This window comes from Struthio camelus, chromosome 2 (genome assembly GCF_040807025.1).
Source record: "Struthio camelus isolate bStrCam1 chromosome 2, bStrCam1.hap1, whole genome shotgun sequence".
Classification (NCBI taxonomy): Eukaryota; Metazoa; Chordata; class Aves; order Struthioniformes; family Struthionidae; genus Struthio; species Struthio camelus.
The window spans coordinates 59,042,983-59,060,497 of record NC_090943.1 but is presented as its reverse complement, the minus strand read 5'-3'; the positions used below and the strand labels follow the sequence as shown (position 1 = coordinate 59,060,497).

At 41.3% G+C, this 17,515-nt stretch overlaps 1 protein-coding gene across 1 annotated transcript in view; it reads right to left on the bottom strand.

Moving 5' to 3' along the window:
* Positions 1 to 17,515, bottom strand: part of LOC104147055 (uncharacterized) — a 105,207-nt gene that overhangs the window by 70,083 nt on the left and 17,609 nt on the right. Inside the window, exon 3 of the mRNA XM_068933741.1 lies at positions 13,634 to 13,810. Within this exon, the coding sequence (XP_068789842.1) occupies positions 13,634 to 13,810 (177 nt within the window). The remainder of the gene's footprint in view (positions 1 to 13,633; positions 13,811 to 17,515) is intronic.

Here is a 17,515-nt window from a genome sequence, read left to right as displayed (position 1 = left end):
TTTCCATGATAGCCGTCCAGTTCAACACTGAGCACACTGCGCAGACATAGAAGTGCAGACATGCACAAAGTTAACCACTTTCTTTATTCAGCAGCAAGCTAGCACAACGTGTCCCTTCTTTGCTGAGAACCAGCAACGCAACCTATGTCAGCAGCTAAGCCTCAAAGATGAGGTCTAGAAAAAACGTGACAAACTCCAACAGAATATCCCTTCTGACATATTCTATTAACCTCTGGCTATGCTGAGCTTCTGTTACAATTAAAAAAAACACCTTGGGATTAATGACATTACAAGTGGTTTCTTGGTAGCACCCTCTGGATAAAAGTAGAGCGTCACTATGAGAGATGGGCTAAAACTGTGAAGCTTGGGCCAGGGTTTGGATCTGGGATGAGCCAAGATGTTTGAGATCAAGGGTTTTGTTCTGATCATTATAAAAACGAGCTGTCCTTCTGCTTGGCTCAGATTTTGATACCCCTAGCAACTAAAGTTCAGGAACTTGTGAACTGAGAGTATTCCGATTCACAGAAAAAAATTGCCTTATGCTTTCTTTCAGAGTAACACTTTATGAAAATAGAGACTTTGCATGGAGGCAAAACTCAATATTTTTGAATATTTGTGAAGTTATCCTAAAATTATTTTTCCTCCCAGAGGCCCCAATAACTTCCATTATTCAGATTTCCACCACTTGCTTGAGATTAAATGGGTTTAACATAGTCATTCTACTGTGGAAACATTTGCAGCCTTAATATTGCTAGTAGAACAACAAGAAATAAATTACTATCAGTGCAGAACATTTAATCTAGCAGTTACTGCTAACACTCGGCACAATGACAGGTCCGGGAGACAGACTGCCCAGCTTTACCCTTGGCACACAAAATCTTTCCTGCTACTTGCTCTGGCCATTTAGGATCAGCTACAACTCCTCTGCCCTGCTTGAAAAATGTTTAGAAAGAGTCTCATCTGAGTTTTCTTGCCCATCCTTCTAGTGTGGAGAGTTCTCCATTTGTAACAGCAAGAAAATATTTCTTGCCTTGCCCCTGAGCAGAAGGGCAGCATGCCCTGGTTTGCCTGTGAGACTTAAACATAGGGAAACGGTGTGCTTTTCATTACCAATTTCTCTTTGACTCTCAGGCACTTCAGTGGCTTCGGCTAAAGATGATCCAGTGCAACAACATTTGTTATTCAAGGCCAAATGACTACACCATGTACTGGGAGGAATACTTCGTGTGTGGTTTGGTGGTTATGGCAGGAAACTGGTAGACAGGACTCCTGGGAATGGATCATTTGCTGAGATGCGAGTGTGCAGCAAAGCAGATTTAATGCAGGTGGAAAATGAAGCAACAGCAATCAAAAACAATGTGCTTGGATTATCATTCCTGCTATGCAATAGAACATTAAAGTACTACCTTTTGACTAATCCTGGATGAAATAATGAACATTTTGTTTTTCACATAAGCCCAGCAGAACTTTAACATAAGCACTTGTAAATAAGCAGGTGTCCATTTTATTTTTCACATACTATAAAGCTTCCTGTATGGGAAACTAGAAAATAAGTCCAGATCTTGGCCCAGGCTATGGTTGTTATTGGGTTTTTTTCAATCAATCTACTGGCACAAAGAAATTGCAAAAATGGTTTAGCAGGATATCAAAATATTTCCCCATGGCGCAGCTATCAATGGGAGTCAGCTGGAGATCTCTGTCAGTCAAGGCAAACTAGGGTAATAATGAGGCCAGTCTCACTCTCTTGTGGGGCTGGTCTGAGTAGAACAGGTCTACAGGTGCTGTTGCTGAAGAATCTCAAAATCTCTAAAATGGTTAACATTCTCTCTCTGCTCCTCTTTTTATCCCCCTTATTCTTTCACATTTCTGATCCAAACTTTCTTTTGCTGCACTATGGACTCCATATTAGTTCTAGTAAAATCGAGATGTCCTACAAAACTATGCACTGCACTATCACAACATAAGAGGCAGTGGGAATAATTCCTCAAAGCTCACTGGGTTAAAAGCAATAACAACAGCTGGAGTTATCTGAGTTTCCCATATTCAGTGGATGTCTCTGAAGATGATGTATGTTACACGATGTGAACCCTGTAAGTATAGGTACCATGAGACTAGAATGGGAATTATTATGCTATTACCTACATGAAAAAAGTTTGAGAGTGAATGTTCCTGTGTAAAGTTGCTAAGTATGCCCAGCATACACTGCAGGTGCCCAGAAGCTGAGCAGAATTCACGTGAGCAGAGTGCTTACATCCTAAATAAATATATGTTCTTTCTGAGTCAAAACTGCCTATCTTTTCTGAGGTGGCAGATATTTTATTCCAGCAAGGCTGAAGCTTAACAATCTAGGCCTGATCCAACACAATTGCAAGGAACTTAAGCAGGAAAATGGGAGCTCTTTAATATGACGGTTTATACACCTTTCCTCATAGAGAACTTGCACATGATGACATTCCTTCATGTAATGGCCCTGCTGCAGGTACATACACACTTTCGCAGGAGGAAAGGATAAAGACCTTGCGAGAGAGGTTATGAAAACCTATGAGCGACAGAGTAACCTCAAGAGCTATGTCACATGTGTGTCATATTTGTCTTTCGTTTGTCACTACAGTCAATATGATATAGCCGATTCAAATACTACCGCCTTAAAACTTGGAATTTGAACATGATTTTAAGGGAACCATGTAACTCTATTATAAGGAGACAGTCAGTGTTTAGATAGCTGCTTGGTACTTGACACTGACATCTCTGAGCAGACAGGAATAAAATACAGGCTCCAGGCAGGAATAAAATACAGGCTTATATGTAGAATATAGAACGAATAATTGATGTTCATTTTGACTGCTGTGAAAAGCTGATTTAACCTTGACCAAAGATGCTGGAAGACAGGCTGTGTGAAATTAAAGCAGCATAGATCCGGGCCAAATCCTCAGCTGGTAAAGCTGTCAGAGCTCCACTGAGGTAAATGGTGTTAAATCTCCACTATCAAATGGGACAGTCCATGTTACATCATCCAAAAAACACTTTAAAGTATGAAAAGCCAACTAGCAAGCTAAACAAGAACAAATGGTTTACAGAGCGGGAAAAGCTCCTATTCTTTTAACAAGGGTCCGGCACATGGGCCAGTAAACTTCCCTTCATTTGATCAATTATGCTTTAAAAATCAAATGAAAACCATTCTTAAGGATACGCCAAACAGTTAAAGCCACAAGAATGTCCCACGGTTGGGTAACAGTACGGCAGTAAATCAGATCATTTTGTAGGCCTAGCGAATGCAGGGCGAACAATAACAACATAGACAATGGCAACAAGAGCTGTATCTTTTGAACTGGACCCTGTAACAGATATATATTGTCTTTTGCAAAAGCAGTGCAATAGCATGTTGTTGAGAGCATCCAGAAAGCTAAAACAAACTGGTTTTGGCTTTTTTCCACATTCAGTCACAAAAAGCCGTGAGGAAGTTAAGATACTAGGACACTGCAACTGCTTTAAAAGAGGTCACTCTGCTACGTGAGGTCAACAGTACTTCTGCTATCAGCTTCAGCTGAATCAGGTTTTGGCGCACTGGTTTTAATTTACCACATTACTGAAGTTGTACACTGACATAAACCCACAGCAGAAGAAAACTGGAGTAATGCTGTAGTTAATCAAGCATAATAAAACAATGGCCCTCTAGGTCATAAATGCAGCTGTATCTCTGATGTTAGGATTAATACTTGCTCAGCTTTGAAATTAGTTAAAAAGTTTCTTGCTATAGATGTCACAGATCACATACAGAGAGGCTAACCAGCACAACCCTCAGATCTATGGTACTGGAAAAAAATGCCACACAAAGAGGGGCAAATCAATAATTCTAACGATACAGCTGCCAAAAGAAAGTGCATTTGCTAATATAAAAATTCAGCTTGATAACAGGGATGAAGCCTAACACCAAAAATAGCCACAGATTCATAAACCTCTTCTTGTAGTCTGGGTGCTAAAAGAGCATAACGTGCTGCACACGTTACTGAAGAGGAGGAACAACGTACATGTGCCATTTCGGTGATTATCTAGCCAAAGCCAAACAGAGCATTCATATCCTCTCACTGACCTCCTGTAGGTACATTTAAAAAACTCATTGACGAATCCTGTTGAGGAAAAATTAGCTACATTCTCTGAAACTAGAAGATACTGAAAATAGTCTGCTGAGTTAAGTCAGTATCACTCTTCCCTTAAGTCACCCTAAAAAGTAGTACCGGAGATCCTTGAGGAATAAAGGAAGTGATTGATTCCTAATGGCTGATGCTCTGATTTATAAAAGAGGTATAAAATCATATTGAAAGACAGAGAAAATTTCGCATAAAATAAATAGAAACACATAATGCTTAAGTCTGATTGAACAGAAGTCATCTAACAGCAGCTAAAACCAAGCAGAAAGAGCTGATTTACAGCAGCAAATCCTTTCACTAGCCCCAGCATCTCCTGGCTTCAGCACGCTCTATAGCATGCCTGCAGCTCCTTCCTGCAGTAATGTGGCGATGCCAGCCTTTGCAGGCCCTGCTTGGGTATTTTCCTCCCTAGCCACGACTGCCCAGTCCCCTCTTCTCTGGCCTGGGCCCAGCTCTTGGCATGCGAAGTAGCTCCCTAGCGCAATCCCCAGCTGAAACGCTCACAAGTCACTGCCTGGCACTCTCTGCCCTGCAAATCCTAGCGCTCTCCTAGCACTGAAGCAAATAATCCTGCTTTCAGAATGGCAGTAATTTTCATTAATCTATATGGGTGGCTTCAGCAGAAAGCAAGTTACATCAGCGGTTTTGGTAGCCTACCAAAGATATTCCCGTATAAAGCACCATTTGTGTAGCGTTAGGAGCGTGTGTGCAAACACACATTTCACCCACTAAGAATTCTGTCCATTAATTTTGAAATACTTTTGCTTGATTAAGCTACTTTCTCTTATATGCACCTTTCAAAGGAGCATGTACTTAACTAATGCAGGAAGGGCAGTGACCTTTATTTATACCAAGACCTCTCAACAACACTGAAAGTACCATTTGCTCCTAAATGGAACACAAATACTATGCCCATATTGAAACAGAGAATTTTGGTAGGTTGTTTTAAGCTTTAACAATATAGCACAAAACTTTATTTATCTAAATTAACTGCTTTCTACTTGCGAATTTATTCTGCAATCTTTTTTGTCTTTAGCAGCACCTAGAACACAGAAATGGAAAATAATTTGGCTTTGGGACAGGTCATATGCTTAGCAAGGCAATAAACAGATCCACGCCAGTTAAAAATAAAGCACATTCCTTTTCATTCTGCACAGTCAGAAAACTATCATAGAGATATATTTCTCCCCTCTAGTTTTGTATTAACTAAAATTCACCATTTTATAAGGCTAGAGTGAGGAAAGAGCATTCAAACACTCACAACCTAGCCATTTTAGGAAGAAACGAATGAAAAGAACCTTATATTGTTAGAAGGGAAAATGTGATTGTTTCAGCAGTTTAGGAAAAACACAGTCCTAATAAAACACAGCATCATCTAGGTATTGAAAAAAGTTAGCAAAGGGCAAGACAAGTTTTGTTATGGCCTGGGATACATGTTTAGATAAAAGACATGATAGTTCCAAAGAACACAAATGAAAAAAACTAATTCAAGTTCATGAAATGACAGACTATGGGAAAAGCAAGAGAGAATTTGACCTAAAAACCTATTTCTTAGAATATGATTCCTACTCTAAAATTCAAAGAGAAGCCAAAACTAATAAACAATTAGTACAGTGTCGATGTTTTTTCATATCAAATCATGATGTGCAAGGCAAAGAATATCAGCAGTTCAGATTACTGACTGAACACCCAGTGAGGTATATCAGATGCTTATCATCCACAGGGTAATGAGATGGCTGAGAAAGCCCTCAGCAATCACACTCCCTTAAACACAGCACAGAAGGCCAGGGAAGATGTGCTGCCAGATCTAACTGGATCTTCAAAGGGCACCAACGAACAGAATTGGCTTCTTCAGCGCTGATGCCGCGGGCTTTGCTATTCAGAAAGTCACAGTTAAACCAAAATAAATATCACATTTACTGTTATGTTAAAAAGTAAATGAAAGAAAACTTCATATGGAATGACACACAGAAAACCGCCCTCCAGCCTGACAGTCCGAGTCACCAAGCCAAGTTCGCCTGTCCACCTCTGAGTGAGCCAGCGCTGGCTGAAGTCAGGGAGCAACGATACGATGGCTTACGTGGACAACCACAGGCTGCAGCTGCTGATGCTCCAGCCACGTGCGTAAGACCCCAGTGACATCCTAGGCAGCCGGCCACGCAAAATGAGGCAGTAAAAACTGGCCTCTCACCTGAACAGAGCATTCAGTTTGTGATTAAGGCATTAAACCATCGCTGCAACATTGAGCTTCACTGAGCAGATGTGTCAGGGACACATTCTCGCTTTCCTGCCCTGGGTGTCACACCAGGTCTCATACGCCGAGCTCAGTCTCTGGGGAGAAGGAGAGATGGCTGGCAACTGTTGAGACCATTACTGGTTTCTAGGTTTGACTAGTGATGGAGGAAACAGCTCATATAAATAAGACCCCTTCACATTTTTACCAAACAAATGGACATGCTGAGATCTGAAAAGTCCCTTTAATTTATTTCATTAAGCTTTGATCGAAATTCTCAGTTGTGTGTGTGTGGAAGTGGCAAAATGCCAGGAGGAAGAAGCTTGTCAGTTGTGATGCGGTTCTTTTTCAGAAGCTGTGGATTTTCCTGGTAAAATCTGTTCGCACTTCCAAAGTCTCCCTTTGATAAAAAAAACACTCTCAGGTGTAGCAATAAGCAAGGGCTATGACAGGGCAACAGAAGCAAAGCATGTGGGGTGAAACGTTACACTAATGACGAGAAGTTGTTGCCATCTGCTTTCTGTGCCCTGACCTGCATAAAGTGAGTTTAGTGATTGCAGTCCTGTTCCTCCTGAACAGAAATCTCCTTAAAAAACACCACTGCAACCTATATTACTGTTGCTACACTTACGGAGGTCGAATATTTGATAGACAATGAAATGATCTAATGTCACCTCTGGATAATAACCTTTCAAAGCAGGTTGGAAGGACAGGAGTGGGATGATGAGGGAAACCTCACATTAAACAGAATTTGCTCTCTGAGTACACAGTAGAGGTTGGTTTTGCTTTCTTTTAGCCAAGGACAACAAAAGTCAAAGCCAATGCGATAAACCTCTTTTGAGTAAGCTGGACAGAAATGCCCTTTATATTAATCTAGGGGGAAAAAAACTCTTTCACTTAGCAACAGTCTGTTAGTCTCTCAGCCCTTCTGAAAGCCTATCCCTCTAAAAGAGGTGCCTCTAGTCCTCTCTGTTCCTTCTGGGCTGTCAGCTGGGAATCATAGCTCTCGGCTAATTTCCAGTAGTTGGGTACTGTTTGGTTATACAGCAGGACCAGCTATTCCCACAAGTCCTTTAAGGGGCTACATGCACTGCTACACTTAGCGATCCCATACTGTCAGTGTAAGAGTATCTGGATTCACTGCAGCAAAGGAAGATCTCTTTTGAAAGAAGAATGCTTACAATCCCCCTTATTTTGCACTATAAGTAGAACCTCGTGTCCTGATGGCCATTCCTGGGGATGCTGTACATGATTTCGTATATAATTTCAGGGCACACAGCTCCTTCCGAGATCAGATCTGATACCACTTCATTTAGCATCTGCAGAAGTTTAACACTTCTCAGATCTTTCTGACAGCGCTAGAGTTTTTGCTGATGCTGAGAACATTTTGCTGCTTGTTTATATCCTTTCCTGAGAAAGCACAAAAAGAGAAGCCAAGGCTTTAATTCTTCTAAAGTATTCTTTTTTTTCCTCTTTTGATACACATTTTTAGCCATAGGCAAATTGGTTTCTAACTGTACATGCCAGTCCCACAAGCACTTTGGAAGCCTACTCAAAGGAAGCCTCTTCCTAATCATTACCAAGCTCTCTGCTTTCAGAGAGCCCCCCTAACTAAAGGATACTCCTGTCTAATGTTTACTTCCCATCTTTCCTAGGAAGACACATTACTCCTACCTTCTGCAAGGTTCCAGCGTGTGTGACATACTACCCACAGCATGGCACCATACTTGCATAGCCTGGCTGTTGGGAGAGGAGGGCTTTTGAGCCTCCTCCACGTTTCTCAATGAAATGACCAAGGCTTAAATATTGTGCTGACAGGAACTTCATGAACACAAAAGAGAGACTCACAGGTTGGAAGACTCAGCAATAATCCCAAAGGGCACATACCCTCACCCTGGAGTAGTATCCATGCTCACAAGAAAATCTGTTTGCTTCTGCTCCTGCCCGAGTGAACAGGGACAGAAACAAGACTAGCAGCTATGACCCACAACTGAAACGCAGAAATGCTCTACGGGGCAAAGGAGTGGTAGAATAAGAGCTACAATAGACAAGCAAGCTCAGTCAGCACATTGTTGCAGGCAGGATGACGTGCCAGCAGAAGAGAACAGCAATCCCAAGACAATTGTGGCTGGCCCACAACCTCAGTCTATGTCAACTCTGTGGCCTGTAAGCCAAAGGTTTGCTTTTTTTCCCACTCCCTTGCATACCACATGGCATCTCTAGCCTTACACAACTACTGACTTCTCCCTGGATATTTGGGAGGGTGAAACAAAGTCGGGGACTAGACTCCAGATTCTAGCAGAAAGCATGAGAGACATTCAAGCCGAGAGGTGAATGACAAGGGCAGAGGCTGCTCTGACACCGAGGAAGTCTCCTGTCTCAGTGGACCCAGCTTCCTGCAACCTCCTTCACGTATGACAGCAATCTGTGTCCAAGAACAGAGCAATTCCCTTTTTCTAGCCATCCCGGTACTCCTTTCATAGCTGTGCTGAAGTATTTTTCTTTTTCACGATGCTCTCAGTCTTTGCTGGTTCCCGCAGCAAATGACTGTTGTTCTTCACATATTTGCTATCTTGCTGGAATTCATCCATCATAAGAGGCTGAAGAATCCCTTGTGGAAAGGCTTGAAGAACAAAACAAACGAACAAACAAACAAACAAACAGACTGCAGCTCATTGAACCAAGCGGAAAATATTTATAAAATATTTAAATTATATTTCTCCCAAGACTGTTCTGCAAGATCATTGCTCTGTCTACAAGATCATTCCTCTAGCTACCATGTATTTATAAGGTATGCATTTTCTAATAATGGTCATGGTGTCAAAACAGTGAGATACAACGATCATTTCCTCTCAGCAAAGAAATCAATTATAATGCTATTCCTGAAGAATCTACATATATGCCAAAATGTAACCCACGTTAAATTCCTCAAATTAACTGGTCTGGGGCCTTTTTGAAGCACTACAGACTGTTAGGATCAGGTGCTTGGAAAAAATAAGAAATGACAGTTCAGAATAACTGAACTGCCTTCACAGGGACAGAGATTTAGCAAGACTAAGAGGCAAACCCAGACTAACGCCTATCTCTGAGCACCATCAGAGAAGTCAGCAATGGAAAAGAGGTGAGATAATTCAACCTTTCTCCTGGACACTAACCAATATTGCAAAAAAGAGCAAAGATTTTCAGTTGGTGGAGAGCAGGGAGGGAGAGAGGAGGGGGGAAGACTGGGAAACTTTGACTAGGCCAAGTTTCCCGTGCTCAGTAATATTCTACATGCAGTATGGGATTCTACCCAAATAAACCAAAGTTAAGAATAAACACAACCCTCTTTTCCAACGTCACAGTGACATTATCCCCTTTTCTCTACCCTCCTTTTTCTTACTAATGAAAGCTCTGGGCTCCAGCCTGGAACAAAGGCTCTGCCTGGTGCGAAAGCCCGCGATGCAGGGCTCTGGCCAGGGCTCCTCCTGGGCTCTTGTGTGACCCTGCTCCAGGAGAGGGCGCTCAAACATTAAATAAATACATAGAATGATACTAATCAGCACTTCCAGCTAATTAAAGCTCCGATTAAAGGGTCTCACTTTATGGAGATTAGCTTTCTCTCTCTCCCATTCACAGGCACATGCATATAGAAAAGAGGTAAACAGGACCCAGGTTTCAGAAACGTCAGACTGAAGAAACTACACTTTATCAGCAGTAGCTTCTTTTTACTTTCCTTTTTTTTTTTTCTCCACAGGCCAAATTTTTTCCCAAAGGGAAATGTCTGTCTTCCCCAAGGCAGGAATTTAAGAACATGACTCAGGCAGGGGAACAACAAGGATATTTCATACCCTGTTTTATTCTTCAGGGCTGAGACTTCCTCACTAAATCTATTTCTGCCTCCTTTCCCAGTGTGCAGTAGCTAGCAGGATGGATGCGCTGGGAGGCCGGAGCTGCTTCTGCTCCCACTCTGCTGTGACTTGGCCACATCCCCCCTCTCTCTGCGGCCTGGCACGTCTCCTGTGTGGAGGGAGAGCAGACAGAGAAGCGGCTCCCAGCACCCCATCCTACCTACCTGCAGCCCACATCCTACCTACCTGCAGCACAGAGCCCCCGCCAACTGCATCCCCCAAATGCTTGTATCGGGGACTACCACACAGAAGACCCTTCCCCATGGGCTCCTGCTCTGTCCCATAATCTGGTGCATGAGGTCTCATGTACTGGGGAAGAAGAAACATGAGAAGTCTCCTCTTGCCAGCCTGAATTAGCGATAGGCAGAAGCGAGGCTGTCCTCGGGCCTTTTGGCATGACGGTGCTCAGGTGGCTGGTACCTCCTTGACTTCCAGAGGCCTCAAACACCCTGAGTGTCCTGATTTGAAGTTGAACCTGACTTCCAGGTTGGCCCTGCTCTGAACAGGAGGTTGGACCAGGTGACCTCCGAAGGTCCCCCCCAAAATAAATCGTTCTATGATTCCTAGTGCTGTGTACATACGCAAAAAACATCATTATCCCCATTTCACAGCTTAGAAACAAAGGCAGAGAGAGAAGATGATTTCAGCTAGATCACATAAGCAGGATGAGCCAACCATAACAGAACCTAAATCTCCTACTGTACGCCAACAGCCCAAGCAAATCACAGCCTACCTCCCTACACTATTTTGCAGGTCCTGCCGCTTCTTTGAAAAACTCTGTAAACAAGAAGAGGTTGGATTATGCTGGATCCACTCCTGGATCCACTATACATATGAAAATCAACTACCTGATGATGTGCATCTGTCCCATAGTAAAACATGGCATTCACTCATGTGCCAACTAGAAAAATGTCTCATTTTAAATGATGAAGAAATATCTCTCAATGCTAGCAGGCAGAAGATTGTCATTATTTTCCTTTGCATCTGATCACTGATGTGACTCTGTTGAGTCAGTCACTCCTTTAAGTTATATTACCATAAATCCAGAATAGTTTTACTGAAGTCCTTGAGGTTTATTCAGCCTACCATTACAACCTGGTAGAGAACTGGCCTTTAACTATTGAATTGATTTGATTGCATAGGTGTATATTTCAAGAAGAACATTCTCCATCCTTAAACTTCTTTTTTAAGCGGCTTTCAGTGTTAAGAGGGGCCAAATGTAACTCAGAAGTGGGTTAATATATGCTATACTAGTTCTGTTTTACTTTGTTCTTGCAGCTGCTCTGATTATATGGTGAGAGGAGGCAAGCTTGAAGGATGACCTAGTGGACAGTGCTGTGAACTTGCACTTTGGACTTTCTGGGAGACCTTGAACAGGCCACTCAGTCCGTGCTGCGCTTCAGTCTCCCGTCTGCAAAATGTAGCTAATACTTCCCTGCCTGGCAGGGGCAGGGTGTGAATGAAACCCTCTTAAGATTGCAAGATGCTCAAAGACTGCATCAGTGAAGGCCATATAGGTGCCAAGAACAGATATGAATCTACATATCCAGACAGCTACAGACTTATTGTGACTCAATCAAGTTTAAACATTTTAAGATAAAAGCTGCTATTTCAAGCTTCTTAGGCTCAAGGAAATCCATAATACAAACAAACCATCAGCACAGAAATAACTGGGATTATTCACACTCAAAAAAAGTGAGAGAAATCACTTGTCGAGGTCGCTTTTGAGACCTCGGCAGTCTGAGGACAAAGCCAAAGAATCCAATGTATGAAGTCCACATAGAGAGAAAAGATACGGAATTAAAATTTCTTTCCCTATTACTTATGAGGAAATGAGGAAAAAACATCCAATATTTTGTCTCCAGCTGAATACTCCTGCAGGCAGAAACACTGAAATGGAAAGAAGATGGGTTTACACAAAGCAGGTCAAATTCACCCACTCTAAAACACCTTGAGGAGTATGTCTGAAGGACAGATTTGGTCCAGAATGTTCACTGTTTAGAGAAAATTCAGTTAATCTTGATAGCACCACGGCCCCTCATTTGCCATACATTGTAAGAGCATCAGGAGACAACAGTCTCATGATTTACCTTCTCTGTTTCAACTCTGAAACATTGCCTTGATTTGTAGCTGAAACTGATAAATTACAAGGTTGACTCTAGCTTTTAAGCTAGCTTGAGATTTTCCTTCTAAGTGCTGGCACACAGGAAATTCTGTTTTAAAATATACTGGAATATATATTAGAACTTTTCAATCAAAAAGAAATTCTGATCTGGCAAAAGTGCAAGATCTGTCCTGTCGCCCCCTCGACTCTCTGGTTTCACACTCCTAGATATGCAATGGCATGCACCAACACAAACAAGCCTCACTATTCACCCATAGCTACACAAACACTTACAGCAGAGATGGGCCTGAGCCACAGGATTCTGGTCTGAATCCAAAGTTCACCCAACCTCTCCCTAATTTTGGATTTTGAGTTTTGTTCAGCCCCAACTCTAATACAAAGAGTCACAATTACAGAAACACGGACACAGGAAACATACACATATTAACTTCCCTAAGTGAGAGCATCCAAACATAAACGGGCTAAATTGGATCCTTATCCCCGTAACTAATGACTAAAGGAGCATGAAACTTACTGTTATGCACTATGTGGAAAATGAGCTCTTCAGTACTACCCTAGCCTTGTTAGCTAAAATACATTTTCTGTGTGCCTGTCCAACATGGACAAACTGTACAAGCTGAACATGGACAATTGATTATTGTTGCAATTGTGCATGAGCTATTTGTTGCAAAGAAGGTCTGGGATCTTTCCTGTAGCAGATCTCCAACCAACTTCTGCATTTGAGCGAGCCTTGTTGGTCTGGGGTTTCCCCCTGCCAGGTTGCTTCACTCCTCTGCGTCAGAGTGCGTGTCGCCTGGTAAGTAAAGCATGTGGGAACGTCAATGTGAAATATTTATGCGTCTGAAAAAATGTCATATGTCTGTTTTGCAAGAGATGGAGTGGCTCACGCACAAATTATTAACAAGATATATAAGACAGCGATAGCCATATGGATATAGAATGCACGTATGTACAGTTTTGGGAAACACTGACACTTTCCTATGTGTTGGGTAATACAATTTACATGTATCCAAATCCAAAGCAAAATGATAAAAAATACAGGAGTGAGAACCTTCTAACCAACCACGACAAAATGATTTCTTTCTTTCTCATGCTGTTTCTTTTCAGCCTTGCATTTCACTCTTCATTTCTGCATTTGATTTCAGATAAGATATTTTTCCTTCTTTCTTTCAAAGGAAATGGAGATCAAACAGTATGGTTAACCCGCAGAAGAGATGTTACAGAGATTGCCACTTACCCTTTGCTGCTGCCACCCTTCAACTCTAATAGAAATATAAGAACATAGAACTGAAAAGGACCATCTGGAACCATCTGTGAACCGTTCTTCACGCCGTAGGCTACTATGAATTAGATGTTTAATCGCAAACAGTGCATAGAACATCTCCTCCACATGCCACAGATCATAAAATAGTTCCTATGTAAGAAAATTAAGAAAAATGATGAATAATAAAGAGCACCCAGAACCATCGCGCGCCACAGAGATAACACAGCAGCAAGCATCATCAGTATCTAAGAAGTGGAGAATATCATCATTTTAGGCTAAAATGATTTTAAGAAATAAACCAGAAATTTTGCTATGGTGGAAGGCAAAACCAAAAAACAAGTCTCCACTGATTTGACCCAGAGGAAAGATGTCTTCCTTACCTCAGACCTTGTAATTCATTTAGCTTGGAGTGAGTGAACCAGATCCACCTCCCATCCACTTACAGGACAGCAGTACTTAATGGAAGTATAAGTTCTTGCTCAAAATTCATCTCCTTCCTATTTTCTCCTATCAACAGTACAACACCTTAAGTTCAGTGAGCAACACGCTTTGAGACTCTAACACAAAAGCACTGTTGAATTAAGTGCAGTTGGTTAGCTAACTCTGTTACAATGATGCTGTATCTCCAACTGTAAAATGGAGATACCACTGTTAAACTATAACATGAGTTTACAGAATGCAATGAAGCCACAATATAGATTTGAAAAATCATGGTTTATTACGAATAAATTTTGATAGGTGATCAGCGAGAAGTGCTCTGTGCGCAAGCCACTGTCTATATTTTGGACAGGCACTGCACAGCTCCTGTGCAGGTCCTTTTCAGATCTTGAAGTTTCACAACAGTAGCTATGGATAAATTTAGTCAGCAGGTAACTGAGGTAAGAGAGTAGAAAGAATACTTTGGATAGCCCATAGAAGAACAATACTATTTTATTTAGAACATGCACAATCAAAATGTGTGCAGACAATCTGAGTTTGGGGGAACTGGATCTTTTAAGCTCAGAGATAGGCTCATTTTTACAGGAAATACATCTTGATCCCCAATGAAATGTTTGACAACTTAAGGTTTTCTGAATATGGTCTAAGAGCAAAAAAGACAACTTTTTTCAATTCCTCTTTGATTTTACAGTAGCAAATGCTATGTGGTTTCATCTTGCAATGCTTTGTAGAAAGATATCTTTCAGTAGGCAGCCAATGCATGAAGGTGTACAGAATCAGATGCCAGAGACCGTTTGATGTGCAGTGATCGGCATTCACCCAGTGTAACAGCACTGTCGATGCAGAATACGAAGGGAGGGTAACGAAAAACACCTCCCATTTAGCAAGGCTGAGCTTACATCCCTTTTTCACCAGCTGTAGGTGACTTCCTCCTCAGAAGTACTGTTTCTGAAGTGTGAAGCAGGTCTGGAAAAGCTAGAGAAATCCATGCAGAAGTTCACCTCTGGCCAACTTATACAATCTGAGTACATGCTGCTGAGATTTAGAGGTGCCATTGCAATGCAGTGATTGCTGCCGCTGGCCTTGTATAGAAAACATAAGAAGCATTAGAGGCTATGTTAAAGGTAATGCCGAAAAAGAAATGGCATAGAAAATGCTGCTGTTTTGTGAACTGGGCTGAAAGAGAGCCTTTCTGCCTATTCACGCCCAGAAACTCTTTCTTATGCAGTGTTACTGCCTAATCTGAAAATGAAAAGTAATAACTAATAAACCCTTTTATAGGATGGTTTTAGGGTTTAGGGGGACTTTATCTTTTAGGTTTATGGCCAAATTGAATACTAGCAGTTTCAGTTTGCCATAATCACAAAATATAGCATAAAAAAAACTGTGCAGAAGTGAAAAAGAGGAGCCTACTGCCTTTTTTCTTTCCTCTGATCCTCACGGGCTGATCAAGAAAAATGCAGTCTGTGTAAATGGAAGGTATTCCATAAATACATTGAGTGGAGCTTACAGCATCCCAAAGGAGCTATTCATCAACTCCAACAGGAATATGCACTGGGAGGCCTTCACTGAATTAAAAACAACAAAAAAGGGCTATCCACTTATCTCATCATTTGGTTATCTCTGATTTCAAGGAGTGCACAGAGAAATGTTAAGCCCTCACTAGACTTTTAAAAAGAGCTCCTAAGCCCAGCGTCGTTTTTTTCCCCCGAGTATGGGAGAGATATCCAACAATTTCTGGATGCACTGTCTTGCATTAAAAGTACATTTTAATTACAGTTACATTACACGGGATTTAAATAATTTATTTTTACTGATTTAGAAAAAGCTATTAAAATCCAGACTGAGCAATTCAATACTCCATTGACAGATAGTTTTAAATACCATTGGCGTGTACTGGTGTCCATTCTGCTGAGCTTCAACAGAATTTTTGTAATTAAATTTAAGATACTTTAGGGACCATAAAGCGGAAAAAAAAAGTCGGGCAGGGTTCAATCTTACGAAATACTAAACGTTTTAAACAAGGCAGATTGAGTGTCCTCAGTTTTATCTTAATCCAAATAGAAGCTGATGGTGCTCAGTATCCATCAGAAGCGCTCAGCACTTTGCAGGGTTAAATCCTCCAAGAACAAGGAAACAACATGCTCCTAATACTGACAAGCTTTTAGAAAACACTCTAATAATGACCTTAACTGTGACCTGGAGGGACTATTTCTCATGGGGCCAGAGATAATTCAGCTTCTATGTGAGCTCACACTTGAGACTTTCCTGACCAGAAATGGTCAACTGGAGCAAATTATGAGTTAGTGGTCTTAGGTTTCAAGATACAAATTACTGTCTGACAGGAAGCAAGAGCCATAAACTGATTTTATTTAGGAGTTGAACCGTAGTAAAAGACTGATGCTATATCTGCTAAGCCACTGTTCTCAGGAGACTTTCAGCTTCCATTTTGAAGCTCAGGAAGAACTTTGTTATGTTGCAGAATGTAAGCAATTCACAATCAATTCAGTGTGCCGACTACATAGCTTATAAGAATTCCTGTACTGTGTTGATCACCTGTTCTATGAAGCATGCAAAAAATGGACACATTTCAAATTTCACTTTGATTTACATATAAGTTTTTTGCCTATACTGCAAAAGGCCAAATGAAGTAGGCAGATGTTAGAAATTCATATACTGAAATTAAGCATTAAGTACTCAAACTCATCCAAATTATTAGGACAGGTTTGAAACAGGTTGATCCTTCTGCAGTGACTCACATTTGAAACTGAGCATTACACATTTCATTGACTGTGCACAATTTTTTTTGCACTACTTGGGTACAATTAGCTCAGAATTGCATAGATTTTTCTACGCATAAGGGCTTTGGGAAGCGTACCAGTCCAGGTAAAACTATGATGGAAAATTAGATCAGTGAGATGTAATTATCAAGTTAGAACTGGTCTAAGAGGTGAGACTGAACGGGATCACTGGTAGAAAGTGCCACTGAGCTGGGAACCTTAATGATCGCAACTGGCCAGAAATTTGGTCTTGCTTCTCTTCCAAAGACATTACCGCTATCTCAGTACGAATCCTTTTATCACCTGACGTACTGGTACATGCTCTCTCAAGAGAAAGAATGCAATATGGTGGATCTGTAGCACCTGTCCCTTCATCAGCCTCCTCCATTCATACAGATAACTTTCATGCAATGTTGACCCATCCACACCACTCTAATTAGATACACTACAGAATGGTGGGACTGTCAGAAGCCAACAATTCTTACACCTTACTTTATACAATTAAATCCATCAGAATCAGAATGCTGCAGCATATAATGAACTGGCATCTTGTCAAATGAAGGGGACAGCCAAGTGACAGAAGGTAGCAGCTTAATATGACACTGCATTATAATACATGTCTGGGCAATAAAGCCCA